Source organism: Coturnix japonica, chromosome 3 (genome assembly GCF_054131305.1).
Source record: "Coturnix japonica strain WE chromosome 3, WE-NBRP24, whole genome shotgun sequence".
Classification (NCBI taxonomy): Eukaryota; Metazoa; Chordata; class Aves; order Galliformes; family Phasianidae; genus Coturnix; species Coturnix japonica.
The window spans coordinates 57,716,086-57,735,725 of record NC_140665.1 but is presented as its reverse complement, the minus strand read 5'-3'; the positions used below and the strand labels follow the sequence as shown (position 1 = coordinate 57,735,725).

Genomic DNA, 19,640 nt, shown 5'->3' with positions numbered 1-19,640 from the left:
CCATGGACTAGGGAAGGAAATCATTATGCTCATTCACCCGTTGACCTATAATGACCGCAAGAGTATAGGCTGTTAGTGGTTTTTTTGTTTTTGTTTTTGTTTTTTTTTTCCATTTTTTTCTTATAATCTTGTAATAAATCAAAATGAAAACAAATTGTGAAATCCTAAAAATTGCTGCAAATTGTCTAATCAATAATTCTTGAGTTGAAACAACAACCTTGAAATAGTCTATATGAATACCCCTTTCTTTTTACAATAAAATTATTCATTCTTAGAATATGAATTTCTGCTTTCTCCTGGAAGTGGGCTATAGGTAAAAATCAACATTCCCCAGCTGTGGCTGAATTTAAAGATGTTGGACTTGGATCACTGGGTATCTGGACGATGAGATCTGAGACTCTGTCTATGAGACTCTGGTGCAGAGAGCAGGTGACAAGTGTGACTCTTGAGGCGGCCATGTTACAGGGAGGAAGCTTTGCTGCCTTCAGCACTGCTTGAAGTTCCCTAAGGACTAAAGGCTTTATGCACAGATAATAGACAAAGTTTAGCAGCTAAAACTTTTCAGGCTATAACTGACATCAATTATCTCTCTTCCATAAAGTGGTCTGCATAGTTTAAATGTCATTTTTCAACTTATGCCAAGGCATGAAAATCTAGTAGATGTTTCACATATTCTATGTAACAATAATGAATATTCCAACAGGATGATCTTAAGAGAAAGGCTTCTGTAAGGTCAGAAAAAGTCAGCCTCCTGCTTATCCAGGTTTAGTTGTGGAATAAGTAACTACAAAGCAAGGAGCCCTCTGCGCCTTACAGTTCTGAAATGGATTAGCTATCTTTCTCGTGTTTGCTTTGTAGTTGCTGTTGTATGTCTGAATACAATTACCATAGTAACTGTAGACTGACTATTTTTACTTGATAAAGTCCTATGATACCAAATCCCCTGCTATTATTATCACATCATCCAGTCCTGTTGAGATAGTTCATGATTCCTGCCAATATCTGTCAAAATCATTAGGCCAGTGAGGTTTTTTTAGAGGGGTGTCTTTCCTGATGAGAAGAAGTAAAGACTGATGTTTTGCTGTGAAAAGGTAATGTTTATTGGACATTTGAAGACATATTTTTTGCTGACACATACAACATAGTTTCACTACCTCAAATGAAAATGCCTGTTGTGGTTTGATTTGGCAGGTGGCTCAGCACCACACAGTCATTTGCTTGCTGTCCCCTCTCAGTGGGATGGGGAAAATTATATAAAAACTTTTTACTAAGACAGAGAAGGAAAAGAAAATTGGCTGACACCCAGCCAGTTCCTGAACAGTGGACTCTCCCTTTGGCCATCTCCCCTCGGTTTTTAAAGATTTTTCTCATAATATCATGTATGAAATATCCCATTAGCCAGTCTGGGTCAGCTGTCCTCCTTCAGTTCTATCCCAGCACCTTGTGCTACCTCAGGCTGGCAGGACAGCACAAGAAGCTGAAATGTCCTTTGCTCTGTACAGTTCTGCATAGAAATAACTAATACATTGCTATGTTATCAACACTGTTTTTCTCAGAAAGCCAAAACATAATACAGCAGACACTATGAAGAAAACCAACTCTGTCCCAGCTGAAACCAGGACAATATCCTAGATATATCCTCTTGTCAACTCCAAATAATTATCAGACCTTTGTTGAGTTTACAAGTTCTAGAAACTGGTTATGTCTCTGTGATTGAGATTGAGACCTGTTTTATTGACAAATATTTTCAGAAATGCATTAACAATTCTTCAGTATTAGATAAGGCCAATCTTTCTGAATGCTTGATTTTGCATTCAGGCTTTACTGCAGGCAAATTTACATTGTGCAGTTAGAAAATATTATTAAAGTTTAATTCAGCAGTGTTTCTTTTTTCTGGAACTTTCTGATGGCTTCTCAACAGCGTCAGTAATACTGAATTTTGTCACTGTATGTATGAGGTGTGAAAAGACATCCTTTTGCCAGGAGGATGTGAAGAATAGAGGAGATGGAATGAGGCTGGGGAAGACAGGAAGGTAATCCCTGAGAGATCAGTCTTGATCTTCTCATTGCTAATGGCAGAATGGAAGAAGATGTGCCATTTTTAAAGCTCTGTCCACCAGTGGCCATCAACCCATACCCCTTTGGCTGTAGTCAGAACTCGCCTGGCTCTGCAGCGTCTAGACAAAATCATGATAGTTACCAATTCCAAGATCATGTTCATGACCTAGGCAACTTTTGTACAGGGCCATATGAAGCCAACAATGCAGAGCACTGTAAATGCTGGGTTGCCAACACATTTACATGCTTCTGTTAATACTTGAGTTTATCTGTAAGCACTGTGTATATACTTAAAACATAATATGTGATTATTTACTCCAGATTTCAAATCTTTACTTCTGAAAGGCAGACCTGTTAATTAATTTCATTTTTGTCGTAATTTTAATATGGTTCTTGTAAGATTCTTCTACTGTAATTTTGAAAAACAGTTTTAAGGAAAAAAAAAAGTTGCCACCACCAACAAAGAAAAAAATGCAACCAACAAAAGCAAAAAAAAAAAAAAGAAAAAGAAAAAGAAAACAACATTTCAATATAAAGTAACTTTTACTTCAAAAGAGACTTTTATCTTTTTTACTTTTATCTCTTTATGCTCTGCTGAGGCCTTACCCAGAGTACTGCATCCAGACATGGAGTCCTCAGAATAAGAGAGACACAGATCTGTTGAAGTGCATCAAGAGGAGGGCTGCAAAAATGATCCACAGAATAGAAAACCTCTCTTAGAAGGACATGCTGAGAGAGCTGAGGCTGTTCAGCCTGAAAAAGAGAAGGCTGCAAGGTGACCTGATAGCAGCCTTTTAGTATCTAAAGGGGAGCTACAGAAAGGAAGGGGACAGACTCTTTAGCAAGGTCTGTGATGATAGAAAAAGGGGAAATGGCATCAAGCTCAAAAAGAGTGGATTTAGGTCAAATATAAGGAAAAATTGTTTTACAGTGAGTTTGATGAGGCGCTGGAAAAGGTTGCCTAGTGGTGTTGTTGGTTGTTGCCCTATCCCTGCAGACTTTCAAGGCGAGGATGGATCAGGCCCTGAGCAACCTGACCTAGCTGTGAATGTCCCTGTTCATTGCACAGGAGCTGGACTAAATGACCTTCAGAGGTCCCTTCCAACACTAAGGATTCTATGATCTATGAATTCCCTCTTTTTGTTACTTTTTCACACAGAGAGTAACTCTTTTTGGAAATACATGGAAGACAGGGTTTTGGTGTTCTTATTGTTCAAGTCACTAAGCCTCCATGTATGTATGGTGGAGTCTAAATGCTTACAAATTGTGATTATTATAACCTGAAGATATGTTCAGTGCACAGCAAATCAGTTTTATTTAAACCAGCTGTCTGTTTCACCAGCTCAGATTTAGCTAGATTCTTTCTTATTCTTGTCATGAAGTGTTATTCTCATTACTGCATAACTAAAACTCACCGAAGAAAGATTGCATTTACTTTTATTTAATTTTTGTTATGTTAAGAGAAGTCAGCAGAAGAGTCCTCAAATACAGTCTGTACCTACACAGAGCCCTGTTGTCCTCAGTAGGTCACTGCATCCACTCTTACACAAAACGATGCAGGGATGTGGTCCCATACAGGATTTTTAAAAAACACGATTACCTTCTTATCAGCTCCAGAGAAGACCTATTCCTTCTCTCAGCAGCATCAGGTGGATTAAGGACAGGGGCTTAGTATTATATTTGTGATTCCTTTAAGGAACCAATGGACAAGTGGAAATCCTTGTTGATTCTTACTTGAATTATCTGCACTTGTCATGGTTTTTATTAGATGTACTGAGAATACCATTATGCCTACAGCTCTCTGCAGAACTCCATTTTAGTTTTGCCTTCCTTCTCACAAAAAATGTTTAAATCTTTTTCCTTACCTGCTGCCTTACTGTGAAGAATTTTACTTGCATGCACAGGCGAGCTTGCAGATATTTTTTTAATGGACTTTTAAATGTTAGTCTGTTTTTCTGCTGAGGAACTGTTGGGAATTCATTGAATTGCTGGTCACTCTATCTCAGGATAGTATACTGAAATTAGAAATTTTGTTGTAAGTCTAAATGAACTTCATTAAGATGTGGTGTGTATGCATTCTGCCTCAGATTGACAAAGTGAGTGGAAAGCCTAGCCATGTGTGTGGTTCACATTGGCTTCAGCATAGTAGAGCTCTTGTACACAACAGGCCCAAAATGCTTGTATTTTCTAGTATGTTTTTACCTTTACATGCCGCAGAATCAAAAATTTAAGTCACTAAAAAACAAATGAAGACTTAAAGAGTTACTGATGACAGCTTAGTTTCTGTAACTTGTTCTTCACCTGCCCTTGTTAAGAAATGAAGCATGATTGCGTGATTCTCCCTCACAGTGAGTTACATTGACTCAGTTTTATTCTTCGGGTAAGAGCCTTTTGCCATGACTCAGCTGATGAGTTCACCATTTTGATGTGATTCTTCACTAGGCCCTGCTTCACTAGGGAAGATTTTGTTCATGGAGGATTGTGTGACCAGCTGCACTTTAATTTATATGACTGCAAACTTTTGAGTCTGTTCTGTTGTGAAGTAGTTGTGGTTAAGTTTCTTCTCAAGGAGCTTTCTAAGGAAAAGCACTTTGTCATCTTCCATTTTGTTATTTGTGTTATAAATCATCTTTTGACTGGTATTTCCTTTGTGATTGCTGTCTGAAATTTTACTCCTATCATATACTTTTAAAATCATCTCAAAATGGTTTTCTTTATCCTCTGGAAATTCAATTCTTTAGATCCCTCAGGGTCAGTAACACTGTTAACCTATTAACAGCCATCCTCAGACAGGAATCTGTAAACAGTTTGTACTATTCCAACTTGACAGTGTACAGACTGATTTTATTTCGTATATATTTTTAAAACAGAAAGCAGAAGTCTGGGAAAAATAATGAGTTAGTAGAAATGGTTTGCACTTAGCTCTTCAATAATTTATCAGTGATTAGATAAAATAATCTATCAATGGTATTTTATTTATTTGGAAATCTAAGACGGTTTGATGGATGATTAATTTCTAAAATTAGGAACCGAGACTCCATGATCGTATCTTTTGGGTTCAGTGAATTATTAAAATGTAATTGAATGAAAAGTTTTCTTCCCATAGTATAATTTTTCATTTAAAGCATCCATTTTTTTCTCTTTTCTGTTCTCAATTTAAATTCTGGTTTCCAGAAGAATAAGAAATGAAATGTTCAGTTCTTTCTGTTCCTAGACTTTATGTCAGTCTTTTATTTCTTCTTCTTCTTTTTCATCTGTAGTGTTCTTGAAACATTATTAAACATTTTCAGCTAATGGGTCATTTTTGGAGAAGGAAATGCAGTTGTTTAATCAAATTTTTTAAGTTTTTAAAGTTTAAAAAAAAAAAAAAAGTCCTTTCAAAATCAGATTTTTCTTTGCTATTTCTAAATGAGGAAATCCCTCATGATTCTGGCACCTATGGAAGAGGCGGAAGCCACATAATACAGTTTTTAATAGATTTTGTCAATGCTTTGTCCTACTTTTTATTTTTCCCCTTTTAGAAGCGCAAGGATAGCCGTAATGACATTATTTTGAGTAATGGCATGTCATGGTTCTGACCCAGTTTGTCCCAGTTCTGCGACAAATGGAGCAGAGAGACCCATGGACCCATGCCCTGGAAGAAGGGAAAAAGGGAGATAAGAGGGAAAAGGAAGTGAGATGGGCCTGAAAACAAAATATCAATAACAAGCTAAGGTAGAGAATTAGTTTACTAAATATAATAGCAGAATGCAAGATAATGCAGTATAATACAGTCTAATTGGAATTGAAGCTGATAAATCAAATAAATGAGAGAGAGTATCCAGAACTGAAGACCTTACTATAATGCTGCGAAGACAAGCTGGCTAGGGAGCTCACACCTCTGAGAAACACAGAAAAAGAAGGGGCAGTCTTATGACTCACAAGCAGTTTTACCTTTCCCTCTAAATGGAAAACAGAAATGGGACAGTGAAGTGTTTTGGGAGATGTAGGTCTTCTTCATTTCTGTGATAGGTAGTGTGGAAGTATCAATAATCCATGGATCTGGAGCATTAACTGTTTAACTCCCAGTGCTCAAATGATGTTATGAAGTGAAATACCGATAACAAAAATCATAAAACCATGACACATCTTAAGTCCATATTGTTTTTCTTTTTTTCTTTTTCTTTTTTCTCTCCACCTCCATCTCTTAAGGAAATGGGAATGAAGACCAAGTTCTGTACTAAACTTTTCCATTTGATGCATCTTTGATGCTTCTTGCTGTGGTAGTTTGAACTTCTGAGGAACAGTAGCTGCATTTCATCAGCCTTTTATGTCCTCAAATCCTACCAGAACAGTCCCCAAATGCAACTGATGCCTTGAAATGACAGGAGGAAGTTTAATAGAAAGTCTGCCTATCACAATTATGAGGTAGATACGTAGGTACGGAGATGGTGCAGACATGTCTCCTAGTCCTGCCTCGCTGATGTGTGCCCCCTGCTTTACATGTCTTGTTGTCCATCAGCAGGACACGGCAGAAATGGACAGGCGGGCTACTGCATTGGGTGCCCTCACCAGAAATTTCAACACAGCCACAAACTGAGTGGTTGCTTGGTACAGAAGCAATTCCTGGCCATCAAAAGTAAGGATATATGCTGATATTTGGGAAGTGCAAATTTCATACAGAACAGACATTTATCCAATACAGCCCCTTAAACAAGATTTTCTAGAAATATTTTTTTTCTCAGTAAAAAAAAAGAATAAATAAATAAATAAATAAATAAACAAAGCAAAACATTCTTTATGCATGGTAGCATGACTTCCTCTTAACCTGAAATGTTAAACCATACAACAGGAATGTTAGGCATTTTACTTTTTTTATGTATAGTTAACTACTCTGCTGCAATTTTCTTCTATAGCTGGATTTCTTAGCTATATAATTTCTTTCTCATTTAATGATTCCTTCATCCCTAGTGTTTTTTGCTTATTGAATCTCTACTGTTAAGTATACTAGGTACTTGTTCAGTCTAGACTCTTTTTGCTTCAGCCTTGCTCAGTGCTCAGAGTGAGTGTTCTCCCTACGTTACTCGTTCGATGATGCTTAAAGTGTAGCAAGTCTTTTGCTGGTACCCCTAAGGGACTTCACACAAACCTAAATAACACAGTTGTATGCCACTTGTTTATCTTTTCTGTGTAAACGACTAAGTTGATAGTCAAGGAAATAATTTTTATGATAAATTTAGAAGCACAAGGAGAGGTAGATTTCATGAAACTTGTAATACATCTTGATTTAGCTTTTGTTTCTTTTTCACTGTTTTCGCTTTTAAAATGCTGTGCCCTGGAATCCTGTGAATGCTTCTATGACATTCATTTGCTAGACAGAGATGCATATCCTGCACAAATCACTCCATTAAGATCTCTGATAGTGTGGTACCATATGTACCACACTATGTGTCAGCATACCTGTAAAATAAAATGCTAGGCAAAATATTAACACTGTTTATAAGCTGGATGTACTGTATGAAAGCATTTTTTGTTCAAAAGAGGAAATCAGTGGCTAACATGAAACTCTGAACTTTCAGAGGGCTCAAAATTCAAAATGATGTGGCTTCCCCAGTGTTACTTTGAGAATCCTTATCTTAAAGTGCAACATATGCCAGTAAGCATTATATAACTAATACTCTACATTTGCAATGCTGGTGCAAGTGTAGGCTTTTTAATGGCAAGTCTTCTTAGTTAATTTCAAAAATAAAATGTTGGTGTGACAGTAGACTGTGGCATGAAAATTAAAAGCCTCTTCTATGGTTACATCATGCAAGAAAAGTGCTTGACAGTGGTTAATTATTCATTTAATACTTGATTTCAAAAGGTGTTATCTCTTAAATGGATAAAGTGTGTGACAGATACATCTAAATAAATTAATTTACTGTATAATATAAACTAAGTAAATAGTCTCCTGTCATTTAGTGAAACTTTGTGAAGAACGTCTGGTTTTATTTCTTCTGTGTGTTTTACATTTTCATAAAACTCATCTAATAATTCTAATTAGTAAAATTACTGAAATAAATATCAAAGAAACTTGGTACTCTTTCTGTCTAAATTCACTCCAGCCTTCATTACCTTTTAATCTTCACATGACTATTAGTTAAATCAAAACATGCCATTCTACCTATGGTGTGTTATGCAATGCTGTATTTTGCTATTATGACTGAATACAAGGTAAGAGACACTTGATGTTTGAATTCAGAAATGAATTCTACCGATATTATTGGAAATACAGGGTTGTTTTGTTGGTTTTTTTTTTTTGCTTTCTTATCTATTTGCTTGGAATGACATTAACTTAAAACAGCCATCAACAACTCAAGATTGTACCATAATTCATTTTCAGAAATGAAAAGTCAAGAGTTGTGAGTAACAGCTTGTATTTGAGTTATTTGTGACAGTGAGAGAAGATAAACTAGAGTAATTATCAATAGAACCGAGTCAAAAAGTTGTATTCATTTCAACAGAGTTAAAAGCACATTCATGAGATGGCTAGAAACAGAAGGAATAGAAGAAAAAAAAGAATTAAAAAGAGCAGAGCAAATAATGAAAGAAAATAGACAGGATTAAGCTGAAGGATGGTTCTTGTAGGTGGAAGAAAAGTAGCTGAGAAGAAGTCATAAACCCAGCACATATTTTCAGCATCAGTAGCCTAGGACATTATAGCATTTGCTGGTGTATATAACAAAATGATTTGTGTTTCTTCACCTGCAAACATAACATCCTAGGAAACGCTTTGGTATCTCAGTAAAATTGCCCACATTAATATTTTAGCTAACTGAATATAACTCAGTAATCTGTCAGAGAGAAATGGAGCTTTCATTAAAACAAGAAAGTGAAATATTGCAAACTCGTTTCTTTGTACTGCTGATACTGCTGACTGAATTTATTCTTTTTTTTGTTTTTAACACAGTGCAATCATCTTGCTATGGGATGTGACAATGTCCCAGTAGATATTTTCTGGTGTGTTCTAATCTATTTATTCTTTTGCTTTTTAATCATAGGTTTCTGTGCTCGAGAGGCAAATATTTGACTTCCTTGGTTATCAGTGGGCACCCATCTTGGCAAATTTCATTCACATTATTGTAGTCATACTTGGCTTATTTGGAACCATCCAGTATAGACCTCGTTACATAACAGGAGTGAGTATTTCATTTTATTTATTTATTTTAATCTGTGTATTTAAATTAAAAAAGTTCCAAACTGTACTGCTTATAACAGTAATAGAACTCTCATTTGATTTCACCTGCTTCTGTAATATTTTACATTATTACATTTATTTACAACTTATTACACTTCTAGATCACCCGTAGTAATTAAATGGTAACAACCTGCCATGGTTGAAAGTAAAGTAACAGGAAAATATGAACGTTCAAAACTGAATAAATTTTTTTGATTCACCTGACCTATGCAGCAGCTCTTGTTAGTATTTCATTATTGTTCTTTACCAGGTCTGGGGGAATACCTACATGTTATAGGTAATAGGTAATAGTCTCTTGCAGGTTGGAAGGGACCTTAGAGATCATCGAGTCCAACCCCTGGGATTTGAGCCTCTCTGTAGCAGAGCGGCACTTCTACCACTTGCACCACAGGGGGGATTCGAACCCGGGCCCTCCAGTGTTGCAACGCAGCATTCCTACCACTGTGCCACCAGGGCACACTGTATGTATAGCAATAGTCCAAATTCAGAAATGAAGTATGAGAGTATGGTAGGAAATGTGTCAAACTGAGAGCTCTGGATAAAAATAAGGATTTGGATCTTTATGGTTTTAATCCATTTCTTTTCCATATTCAGATACCTCTCACATGCTTTATTGTTGTACTCACTGGTACAATACAGCATTAATGAAATCCTCATGTTATATTTCAGATTTATTTTTCTCTCCCTGATAAATAGGGAGATTTATCTAAGACTGAACAACAAATTTCAAAACCATTGTTTAGGGCATCTTTTGTTATAAATAGATTTGTATAGCAATACAATATTTCTTATCCAATTTATCTGCTAATTCTGTTAAGGCTTCTAATACTTCTCATAAATAGATAACAGTCCAAAAGATTTGCTGTACAAGTTCAACCATATTTTCAATGTATAAATGAGTTAACTACACTGAAGCTGTACCAACTTTGCATATAAAGAAGTTCTTAAACTTAGGGAAAAAAAATAATTTGCAATATTCTTCCAGTACTCTCAATTTCAAATAATCTACACACCCCACAATTATATTTTAAATGAAGATTGGAAAGATTCAGAAGATACCAAGTATACCAGAGCAGGGAGGTAACAGCATTCAGAAAGTGGTCATCATGGAAAGATCTGTCTGCACTGTAAATAGAACAAATACTATGTCAGGTCAAACTCCACTGAATAATTGTTTCATTGCTTAGTCAATTTATTCATGGGATTGTTGATTAAAAATTGTTCACACAGAAAGATCAGTTGAGAGTAAATCAAGTGAGTCTGTTAAAAAAATAATTATCTCTGAATCATTAAATTATGGCAATTTTTGAACTTAGTGGTCACTGCAACTCACAAAATAACAAGAATCAAGCATTTATTACTAATTTGCATCCTGTTGAGAAAGGAGAATAAAAGAATTACTATAGGTTAGGAATCCCAGAGGCTCACAAACTGAGAAAGAGAAATGAGAATAGGCGTAGTCTTGTTGCTAGTTAACAGAGATTGTTAACTAAAATAATATTTTTTTAGGAGTTAATCTGATGAAGTAAAGAAAAAAAAAAAAAAGAAAATTGCTAAAATTCTGACAGCACAGAATTGTGGGAAAGTAAGAAAAACTCTGAAGAGCACACTATATGAGCAAGACTATGACAACAAATCACAGAAAGAGCAGAATAAAAATAGAAAAGTTATTGCAGAAGCATTTGTGGGGCACTCCAAGTAAATCTCAAAATCATAATATGAGCTAAGAATATTACAGTGCTGGAGAATCCATTTCAACCCCAAATTAACCCCAAATTTCATTCATGGTTTCATTTTCATTATGCTGGATAAATTGATGCTAAATGAAGCACTGGTATATTACAACATAGTAATTACTGCATAGGTGTACTTTCCTAAAATGCTTTCCATGTCATGCATTGCTACTTGAATTTCCCTAGCCCTTCTGTAATAAATCTTCAATATCTTTAACATTATTTGCATTACAGAGAGTATATTAAACATTTTGAGGGATACTTGTAGTTCATAGTGTCTCAGCTTGCTAAAAAGATGTTTTGTCATGGTCTCCTTTTCAGTAGTCCTCCTTCAAGCCTCATCATAGTTTTCTGAAATATCTTTATCATTCGCTTAAAATTTTTCTCTTAAAATTCTAATGAAAGATTGCAGATGGGAATTTAGATGTTATGAAAGAGTAGAGTTTGAGGATTCTTTTTGTATTTTGTGCTTTCATTACTGCGTGCAACTTCATGGAAGTGATCTTTGTAAACTTTGCTAACTGCTGTTTTATTGGAGGGTTTTGCTCACTTTAGCAGATGCTGTGAAAAATCAGTAGGGATGTAAGTAGAAGATTGCCCTTTGGACTTTAAACAACATTTGCTGAAAGAGATTTCAATTCACAGGGAAGTACGTGTAATAGAGTGCTTTTTGCGGCTGTTGTGTTAAAAGACTGGAATTTATTGTGTTGTAGGCTTAAATGTGCTTTCATTCATATTTAAAAGGGTAAGCTCCAAAGTTTACTTTTGAAATTGAGTCTAGCATACCTCATAGTGGAGGTAGGAGTGTAAATGGAGTAGAGTGTAGAGAATAGCTCATCAGTGTCATCACTGTATTTCAATTATGCAAATTATGAGTGTGATTTGTGGGCATAAAGAACTGAAACAAAATAAAGCATAAAGATTCCAGTGGACAAAAAGTCATTCCTTCTTTGTTTATTAGTTGGTTTATTGATGGGCTATTGATTATCAGTTTGAAATATATGCTCTATTTAATTTTATTTTATTTTTTTTCCTGATATTCTGATAAGATATTCTAGGCTTAGATTACATTAGGATTTTATTTTGGTTACATTTTTAGATTTTTTTAAAACTTGCAACAGATCTCAGATTCTCCAGCCCCTTAGATTCAGCTGATCCTTGAGCAAGTGTGTCTTCCAATGTAATACTATACAAAGCACAGCAGAATTGACTGTATGGAAGTAGATGGAAGAAAATTGCCTCCATTACGTGTCATTGGCATTATCTACCTTTTCTGAATATAGCCTCTAAAATTTTCATAGCATATAGAAAAATAATCTACACTATATGAATATATATTTCACAGACATAAAATTATTATTGTAAGATTTGATTACTTTCATCTGTTCTCTTTAATGAAACATAATAAGGCATGAGGCACCGGGGTAGATAATCTAAAGAAAATTATGAATGGGAAATTTCTTCTCTGATCAGAAAACCTGACCCAACTCCTTAAGTGTCAAATTTTCTTTCAAGATTAAACATCAGTAGTCTGATCTCTTTTGCAAAGCACAATAGGAAATATAGATAGATAGATAGATAGATAGATATAGATAGATAGATAGATAGATAGATAGATAGATATAGATATAAATATATAAATAAACAGATATATATATATCTGTTTATCAGACTACTAGTCAATTGACATCAAGTCATAAAAAGGGAAAACCAAGGTAAGAGTTCCTAAATATCTGATTCCTCTAATTTTGCATAGGATATCACTCTTTCAAGAAGGCCCTTACTTGACAAAAAAAACATAGTTGTAAAGAGAAAAGGTGTACCAGTCCTCTGAAAATTTATGGTAGATAATGAAAAGAGAAGCTCTCAGACTTCAAGTGGCCTTCAAATAGTTAACCTTTTGAAAATACAATGCATTCCTCTCATTAAGTGGAGCAAGAGACATCTATCAGGTTCCTAAAGAACTTGAATCCAGTGAATCTTGAAAATTTGGGATTCTTTTTCAGAAACGTCTGTGAGAAACACTCTGGAAAAACTCCAGGACAGACCTTACTTCACAGTATTCTGCTCAGAGTTTTCTTTCAGACCGAGATGGATTTATATTAATTTTCAGACTCTATTTTAGTTTTCCATAAAAATTTCTTAAAATTACAATTTAAAGATAATTTTCTAATACTGTATTTGAGCTGATATATGTATAGAGGATTAGAAGTTATAACTTATATCACACAATGAAGTGTGATTTTTTACTTCCATACTTACATTGTTTACTTCCAGTAAATTTTAGGCAAAACACATTCATGGTGCTGTCCAATAATTTTAATTTAAATCATAAAATCATAGAATGACCTGAGTTGAAAAGGACCACAAAGATCATCCTGCTACCTGCAGGGTTGCCAACCACTACACCAGGCTGCCCAAAGCCACATCCAGCCTTGCCTTGAATGCCTTCAGCAATGGGGCATCCTCAGGCAACCTTTTTCAGTGTGTCATCACCCTCTGAGTGAAAAAAAATCATCCTAATACCCAACCTAAACTCCCCCTGTCTCACTTTAAAACCATTCTCCTTTGTCCTATCACTACCTACACTCATAAACAGCTGATCCCTCTCCTGTTTATACGCTCCCTTCAAGTACTGGAAGACCACAATGAGGCCCATGTCATTGATAAAGATGCTGAAGAGCACCGGTCCCAAGACCAAGCCTTGGGGGACACCGCTTGTGACCAGCCTCCACCTTGACACGGAATCATTGATCACAGCCAAAGTGCTGTGATCAGCCAACCAATTCTTAATCACCAAACAGTCCATCCTTCATATCCACTTCATTGTAGAAGGGTAAATCATTATATTAAATCCTTTTTTATAATAGACATTGAAGGTTTAATCAGTTCAGAATTCTGCTATAGACATCCTTTCCTGATTCTTTTTTTTCTCCTTCAATGAATGGTATTCCTATTAAGGAAGGAGGCATTCAAAATCGTGGAATCATAGAATCCTCAGAGTTAGAGGTCCTCTGAAGTTTATTTAGTCCAGCTATCCTGAAATGAAAAGGGACATCCACAACTAGATTACGTTGTCCAGGGTTTGATCCAGCCTCACCTTTAAAGTGTTCAGGGACAGGGCAACAACCACATCACTAGGCAACCTGTTCCAGTGCTTCACCACTCTCACTGTAAAAGATTTTTTCCCCTTTTTCTGTCGCTACAGACCTTGCTAAAGAGTCTGTCCCCTACTTTTCTGTGGCTGCCCTCTAGATCTGACAGGTTGCTATCAGGTCTTCTCACAGGTTTCTCTTCTGTGAGGTGACCTGATAAGAGCGATGTCTCACTCTCATCCACTCTAAAAGAAAAAATGTTTTTCCAGGGAGTTGACATTAAGGAAACCAGTTCTTTGTAGAACTGCTAGTAATATAAAACAAAGATGTAATATTTTCTTTTAATTCAAAACAGGGAGCTCACTAGCAGCATCACTGGAAAGATGCCAAAGTGTGAAGTTGCTCTACATTTAATTTTCTCTTTCTTTAGAAATGGTCCTCCGGTTTGTTAGTATAATGACAAGTGGGATTTACTCTACAGGTACATATTTATTTATTTATTTTAAGAAAAGGCAGTGCTTTCTGTTAAACTAATGTGTAATTGGCACTTTGTAGTCGAAATACTATAAAAGTCATGAAGAAAGAACAACTTAGCTGATGATGTATTTAGTAGATACACAGAGGAAGAGATTAGAGAGAAAATCCATGGCTTTTGCTACTGTTATCTGAACTGCAGTTGGAAGCATTAAAATTGCCTTGAACAGCCAATAGCTCTGGACAACTGAAGATAATTAAAAATCAAGCAGGTATAAGGTAATGTTTCCACTGCTTTGAAATTACCTCTGTAGTTTAGTGCTAAATATTTCTCTGTATGTAAAGTAAGCAGTGTTGCTATAATTTCTATGGTTGTTTCTATTACTGCATAGTTTATTTAGTATTTTTTCTAGCTGATATATGTATCAGTTTCCGATGACATTCTCTTTCCTATGAGACAATACCTCAGGCTTATGATATATGTTTATATCATACCTTCCTTGGACTACATGTCTAACTCTTTTGACATCTCTTGTGCTACACTACTGAAGCAGAGAAGTACTTCTCCCAGCTGCATTACAAAACTGGAACTGAAACAGATAAAGACAGGGATTTTCTCACTACCACTCACTACCAGAGGAAAGTTTATGGCACATCAGCATGTGAATCCTTTTATTTTTCAAGTCTCAGTGTATTCTGAAAACAGAGAGATGGCCAAACTGTCTATAAAGTCTAGGAATATATATCTGGATCACAGCTACTTAACAGCATGGAGCACTTTTGTAAGAAAAAGAACCTTAAACAATCTTTGGATGATATATCTTCTACCAAGGGAAGAGATTGTTGCCTTAAGCTTTCTGTAATAAGTCTTTTGTTAGACTCGGTGGCTATTGTGATTGCACCTGGGACCTGTAACTGCACTCCTTCCAGGAAGAGATTAAAATATATTAATGAACAGATTATGCCACAGTAAGATAAGCATTAGAAAAGAAATGGAAACATTCCCTTAGGTTCAAACCACCTATCCAAGTCTCAAATTCTTCTACTCTGCTGTCTCTCCTTGCAACATGCTGTAGATTTGGAGCCTGCTACAGGTCTGTAACAGTAGATCTGCTGCTACTTCCCCTCTCTATTCCAGCACCTTCTGTATTCCTGTCTACCTCTTCCTCTATTCCCTTCACCTCGGTTTGGTCACTAATCTCTACATGTATACTTAAAATGTTATTGTACTACATGCAGCTAAAACTAAGCTATCTACTTCCATTTTTCTACTTGAAGTCTTCATAACACTGCTTATCAGTATATTGCATTGAAAGGCAATTCTTGTTTTGGCCACGTGGTTAAGATTTAGATAATTTTATTTGATCTTTTAAGGTAATATCAGTCATTCAAGTACAGCTGACTTTAGTCATAATAATTTCTGATCCCTTCAGAGGATCACCTGCCAGTACCTGAAGTCCTTTTTTATCCTTTTTTTTTTTTTTTTCTTTTTAAGAGTTTTTTTCTAAGCAATGTGACTGATTCTCTTCTTCTGTGAGTTTCATTGTCACCCTGAGGATATGCTTCAGGAAAGATGCATTGAGATTCACACTGAGCTGTACTTTCCTATTCATTTACAAATCAGCACTTTCAGTTTTAAGAGAATATAAAGGTAGTCCTGTAATCCTATTCCTAATGCAGCGTTTTTTACATTCCAAAAAAGAACCTTCTTAAAAATCTTTCTATAGAGCTTCTTATCATGAATCTTCATTGCAGAAATTCAGAGATGTTTCTCACTTCCCATCTATATATATCTTCTTAAATTTTTAATGTTTTCATAGTGATTTTCAGCTTCTGAAACTCCACAAGAGAAGGGACTTTGTCAAGCTTTGCCTGTTTTCACGAGTACTATTACCAGTGAAGATACATTTTCTGGCAGGCACTGAAAGGCAAAATAAACAATGAGCAGATCTGTAAAATTCACTACTAAATATGCTCCAGAATTTACATTGCTCTTTATTTCCATAATTTAGCTGTCCAGGGTGCTATGTATTTGTAGTTTGGTTTTATATGTTATCGTGTGTATTTGAGCGTAGATGTTAGCGTCACATACATTCATGTTGTATAAATTTAAGTATAGCTAATAAATTTCAAATAATAAAGACTGTAGAACAGTATCATTGTGCTTGCTAGGAAGCAGATAAAATTTGAGTTCTAAATGCCTGTAATTGATATGTTTTGCGTATCAATATAAATTTTACTTCTAAACAATCCTCATATAGTAAACAAAAAGATTCTCCACTTTGAGATATCACTAGTGCTGCTGCTCAGCTTAGTGTACAGTCTCTCACCTATTTCCCACTGTACTTCTGGTAAGATTTATTTATTTATTTCCCATGCAACTCTTCAGCTGCTTTGATTCCAGTATCAATTTTGTGTGAGCGCAGAAAGAACCAGCTTTGGTCTTCATGCTTTTACATTCAGCTACTGAACAACTGAGAGATTTTCTTGGTGCTTCTAATCTGAAACTAATGAATGTTTTGTTTGCTTTTCTTTTCTTTATGGTCAAAACAAAAACTAATCTTTGGCCGTGATGAGTTGGTTGTCCAAGTGGAAAATATAATGCATATTAGAAATAATTACAGAGGTTTCCAAGTTAATTAGTCACCAACTTTAGTGAGATCCTGGGTGTTAGTCCTCATAAGCTTTTTGTTAAATGAGTAGCATTCTTTAAGTAATACATGAAGAATGACAGTTATTTTTTCTTAAATGATTTGAATAAGTGATAAATCTGAATAAATCATACATTTTAATGTAGTGTCTTTTTTTTTTTTTAATTGTTTACTTCTAAGCACTTCTGAATTTCTAGTCTAGAAGTGAATTAATCTTCAAAAATGTTCTGTCATGTATGTAGGGGAACTGTTATGTCATGGCCTGAACTGATGATTGAGCATCTGGTGAAAGGGGGTAGCTGGCCCAGGAATCACAGGTACATGCAGTCTTCCAGTCACCTGGGAAGCACTGGAAAGACTCTGAGTCCACCCCTCCCTGGGCTCATTTAAGGGCTAGCCTCCAAAAGGAGGATGTGTTGGGGATGATGGCTTTCTCCTGACAATTAATGTTCTTTATCTAAAGATCCTATTATCTGTTGGGTGAGTTAACTTTTTCCTGTATATGGTTATTAATGTTTTTAATGATGCTTTGCTTGACATTGCAAAGAACTTATCAGAAGCAGTTTCACTGCTTCCAAGGACCAATGTTTTGCCTGAATAATGTATTTTTCTGCAGAGTGAGCTACTGTTTCAAGTTTGATGTTAAAAAATGCTTGTCCCTACTGATATTTATGAGTTTGGTTTTACTGTGTGATATGACTATTTTGTGAAACAAGATACAGTTTCTTTCACTACTTTTGCTGAAGTACTTATTTCTGAATTTGAAAAACATTTTTGATGATAGAAAAAGGCAAAATCTTGATTGGGTCCATACAACTTACCATAATAGCTAAATATAGTTTGAAATGTATCATCTTGTGTTCTATTTAGTAAAAATTCAAATCCCATTTCTGTTCTGATAGACTTACCACTATTCTTAGTTTAATTTCTAATGTGCATTAGGTTGATTGAAAGGTCTCTGAGAAGTCCAGGTATTAAGATTTTGGCTTAGTGGGTGTAACCTCTAGAGTGCTGTAAATATCTGAGCCAAGAAAAGGCACAAGTGTAAATGAACAATTCCATTGCAGAGAGCTCGCCCACAAAAATACAGTAACCACACTACTGTTTAAGTAATCTCGTTCAGTTGCAATTAATTTAAACAAATATAATTCCTGTATCTTAAGTATGATGTGAAAAATAATAATTAAGCTGGATGTTATAATAAATAATGTGACTGCAATGTCTGAAGCACAGGCACTGGTATCTTTTTGGGGCTTGAAGAGTAAGTCTGTATGTCAGGTAACTTAAAATCGGCATTGTGGGGTTGTTGCTGTTGTTTTTTTGTTTGGTGTTTTGTTTTTTTTTTTTTTAGTTTGGCTATTTCTTTTATGTACTTACTACTTTCTATGAATGGATCATAAAACAGGAAATGTAAAATATATGTTTCTGTCTATGTACTACAGAAATGATCACTATTCAATTAAGCCTGGGTTGCTGATAAACCTGAGGATTTCTTTTCAACAATCATAAGTGCGCTTCTGTGGAAGCTAATGTTACTGGTTAGAATTTGCTTACGTTATCATGTGTGTGGAAAAACATATAGAGGTAGTAATCTTTCAAGCTGAGGTTGAGTTTGCCAAATTCACCACAAATTCCCCTTATTAGAAAAATGAAGTATCCAATAGTGTTTTTAACTTGTTGTTAGAAGTCTAATTTTACTAGAATTTAAATTTGTTGTGGAAATGGAGGTGGTGGTAAGTGAAAGTAGAATTTAGTATATTAATGATTGCTCACCTGAGCCAGGGAAATATAAGGTTTAAGACTCAGTGAGTTCTGAATTGCTTTTTGTCCGTTCTGTGGTGAGGCATGTTATCAGGCCACTATCTGTTACTGACAGTGGCTTTGTTGTTGATTTATTATTCGTTATTTATTATTCCTAATAATGGGGAAACTTGTCTGGGTGTTTCTATCAAGTGTCTATGAAGAATTTAGTTCTATTAAATTAGTCACAGTCAGACTCTGCTATTACTTGAATGGGAGGATAGTTTGTGTTTCCTTATGGTATAACCTTTTTCATGAGGGAGTACAAAAATCAGATATATGTAAGACCTGTAGGGGTTTACTCTCAATGAAAAACCTATCATTTGTTTCTCTGACTGTTTTATATAATCTATTTGAAACTCCATGGTAAGTGATGAGTACTGAATGTTGATGATAGCCGTGTTAAGCCAGGCTGGAATATTCACGAATATGACTGAGAACAAGTTTTCTTTCATTTATCTACTATTTGGAGCTGCTTCTGTTCATTTGTTAGGAAACATTTGCACTCGTGAACTTGTGAATTTATGTAGAAGGCAAAGGTGATCTTAAGAAATATTGTTTTGTAGACTATTATTCATATCTTTGTCAATGTTCAAAGGTCCAGTACTCA

At 35.3% G+C, this 19,640-nt stretch overlaps 1 protein-coding gene across 10 annotated transcripts in view; it reads left to right on the top strand.

The window, feature by feature from the left end:
- Nucleotides 1–19,640, top strand: part of NKAIN2 (sodium/potassium transporting ATPase interacting 2) — a 483,129-nt gene that overhangs the window by 213,112 nt on the left and 250,377 nt on the right. For 8 of the 10 annotated variants that reach the window (XM_015858731.3, XM_085541745.1, XM_015858732.3 and 5 more), the window contains exon 2: nucleotides 9,081–9,218. The exons of the other annotated variants lie outside the window; for them this stretch is intronic. In XM_015858731.3, the coding sequence (XP_015714217.1) occupies nucleotides 9,081–9,218 (138 nt within the window). The remainder of the gene's footprint in view (nucleotides 1–9,080; nucleotides 9,219–19,640) is intronic. 10 annotated transcript variants of the gene reach the window in all.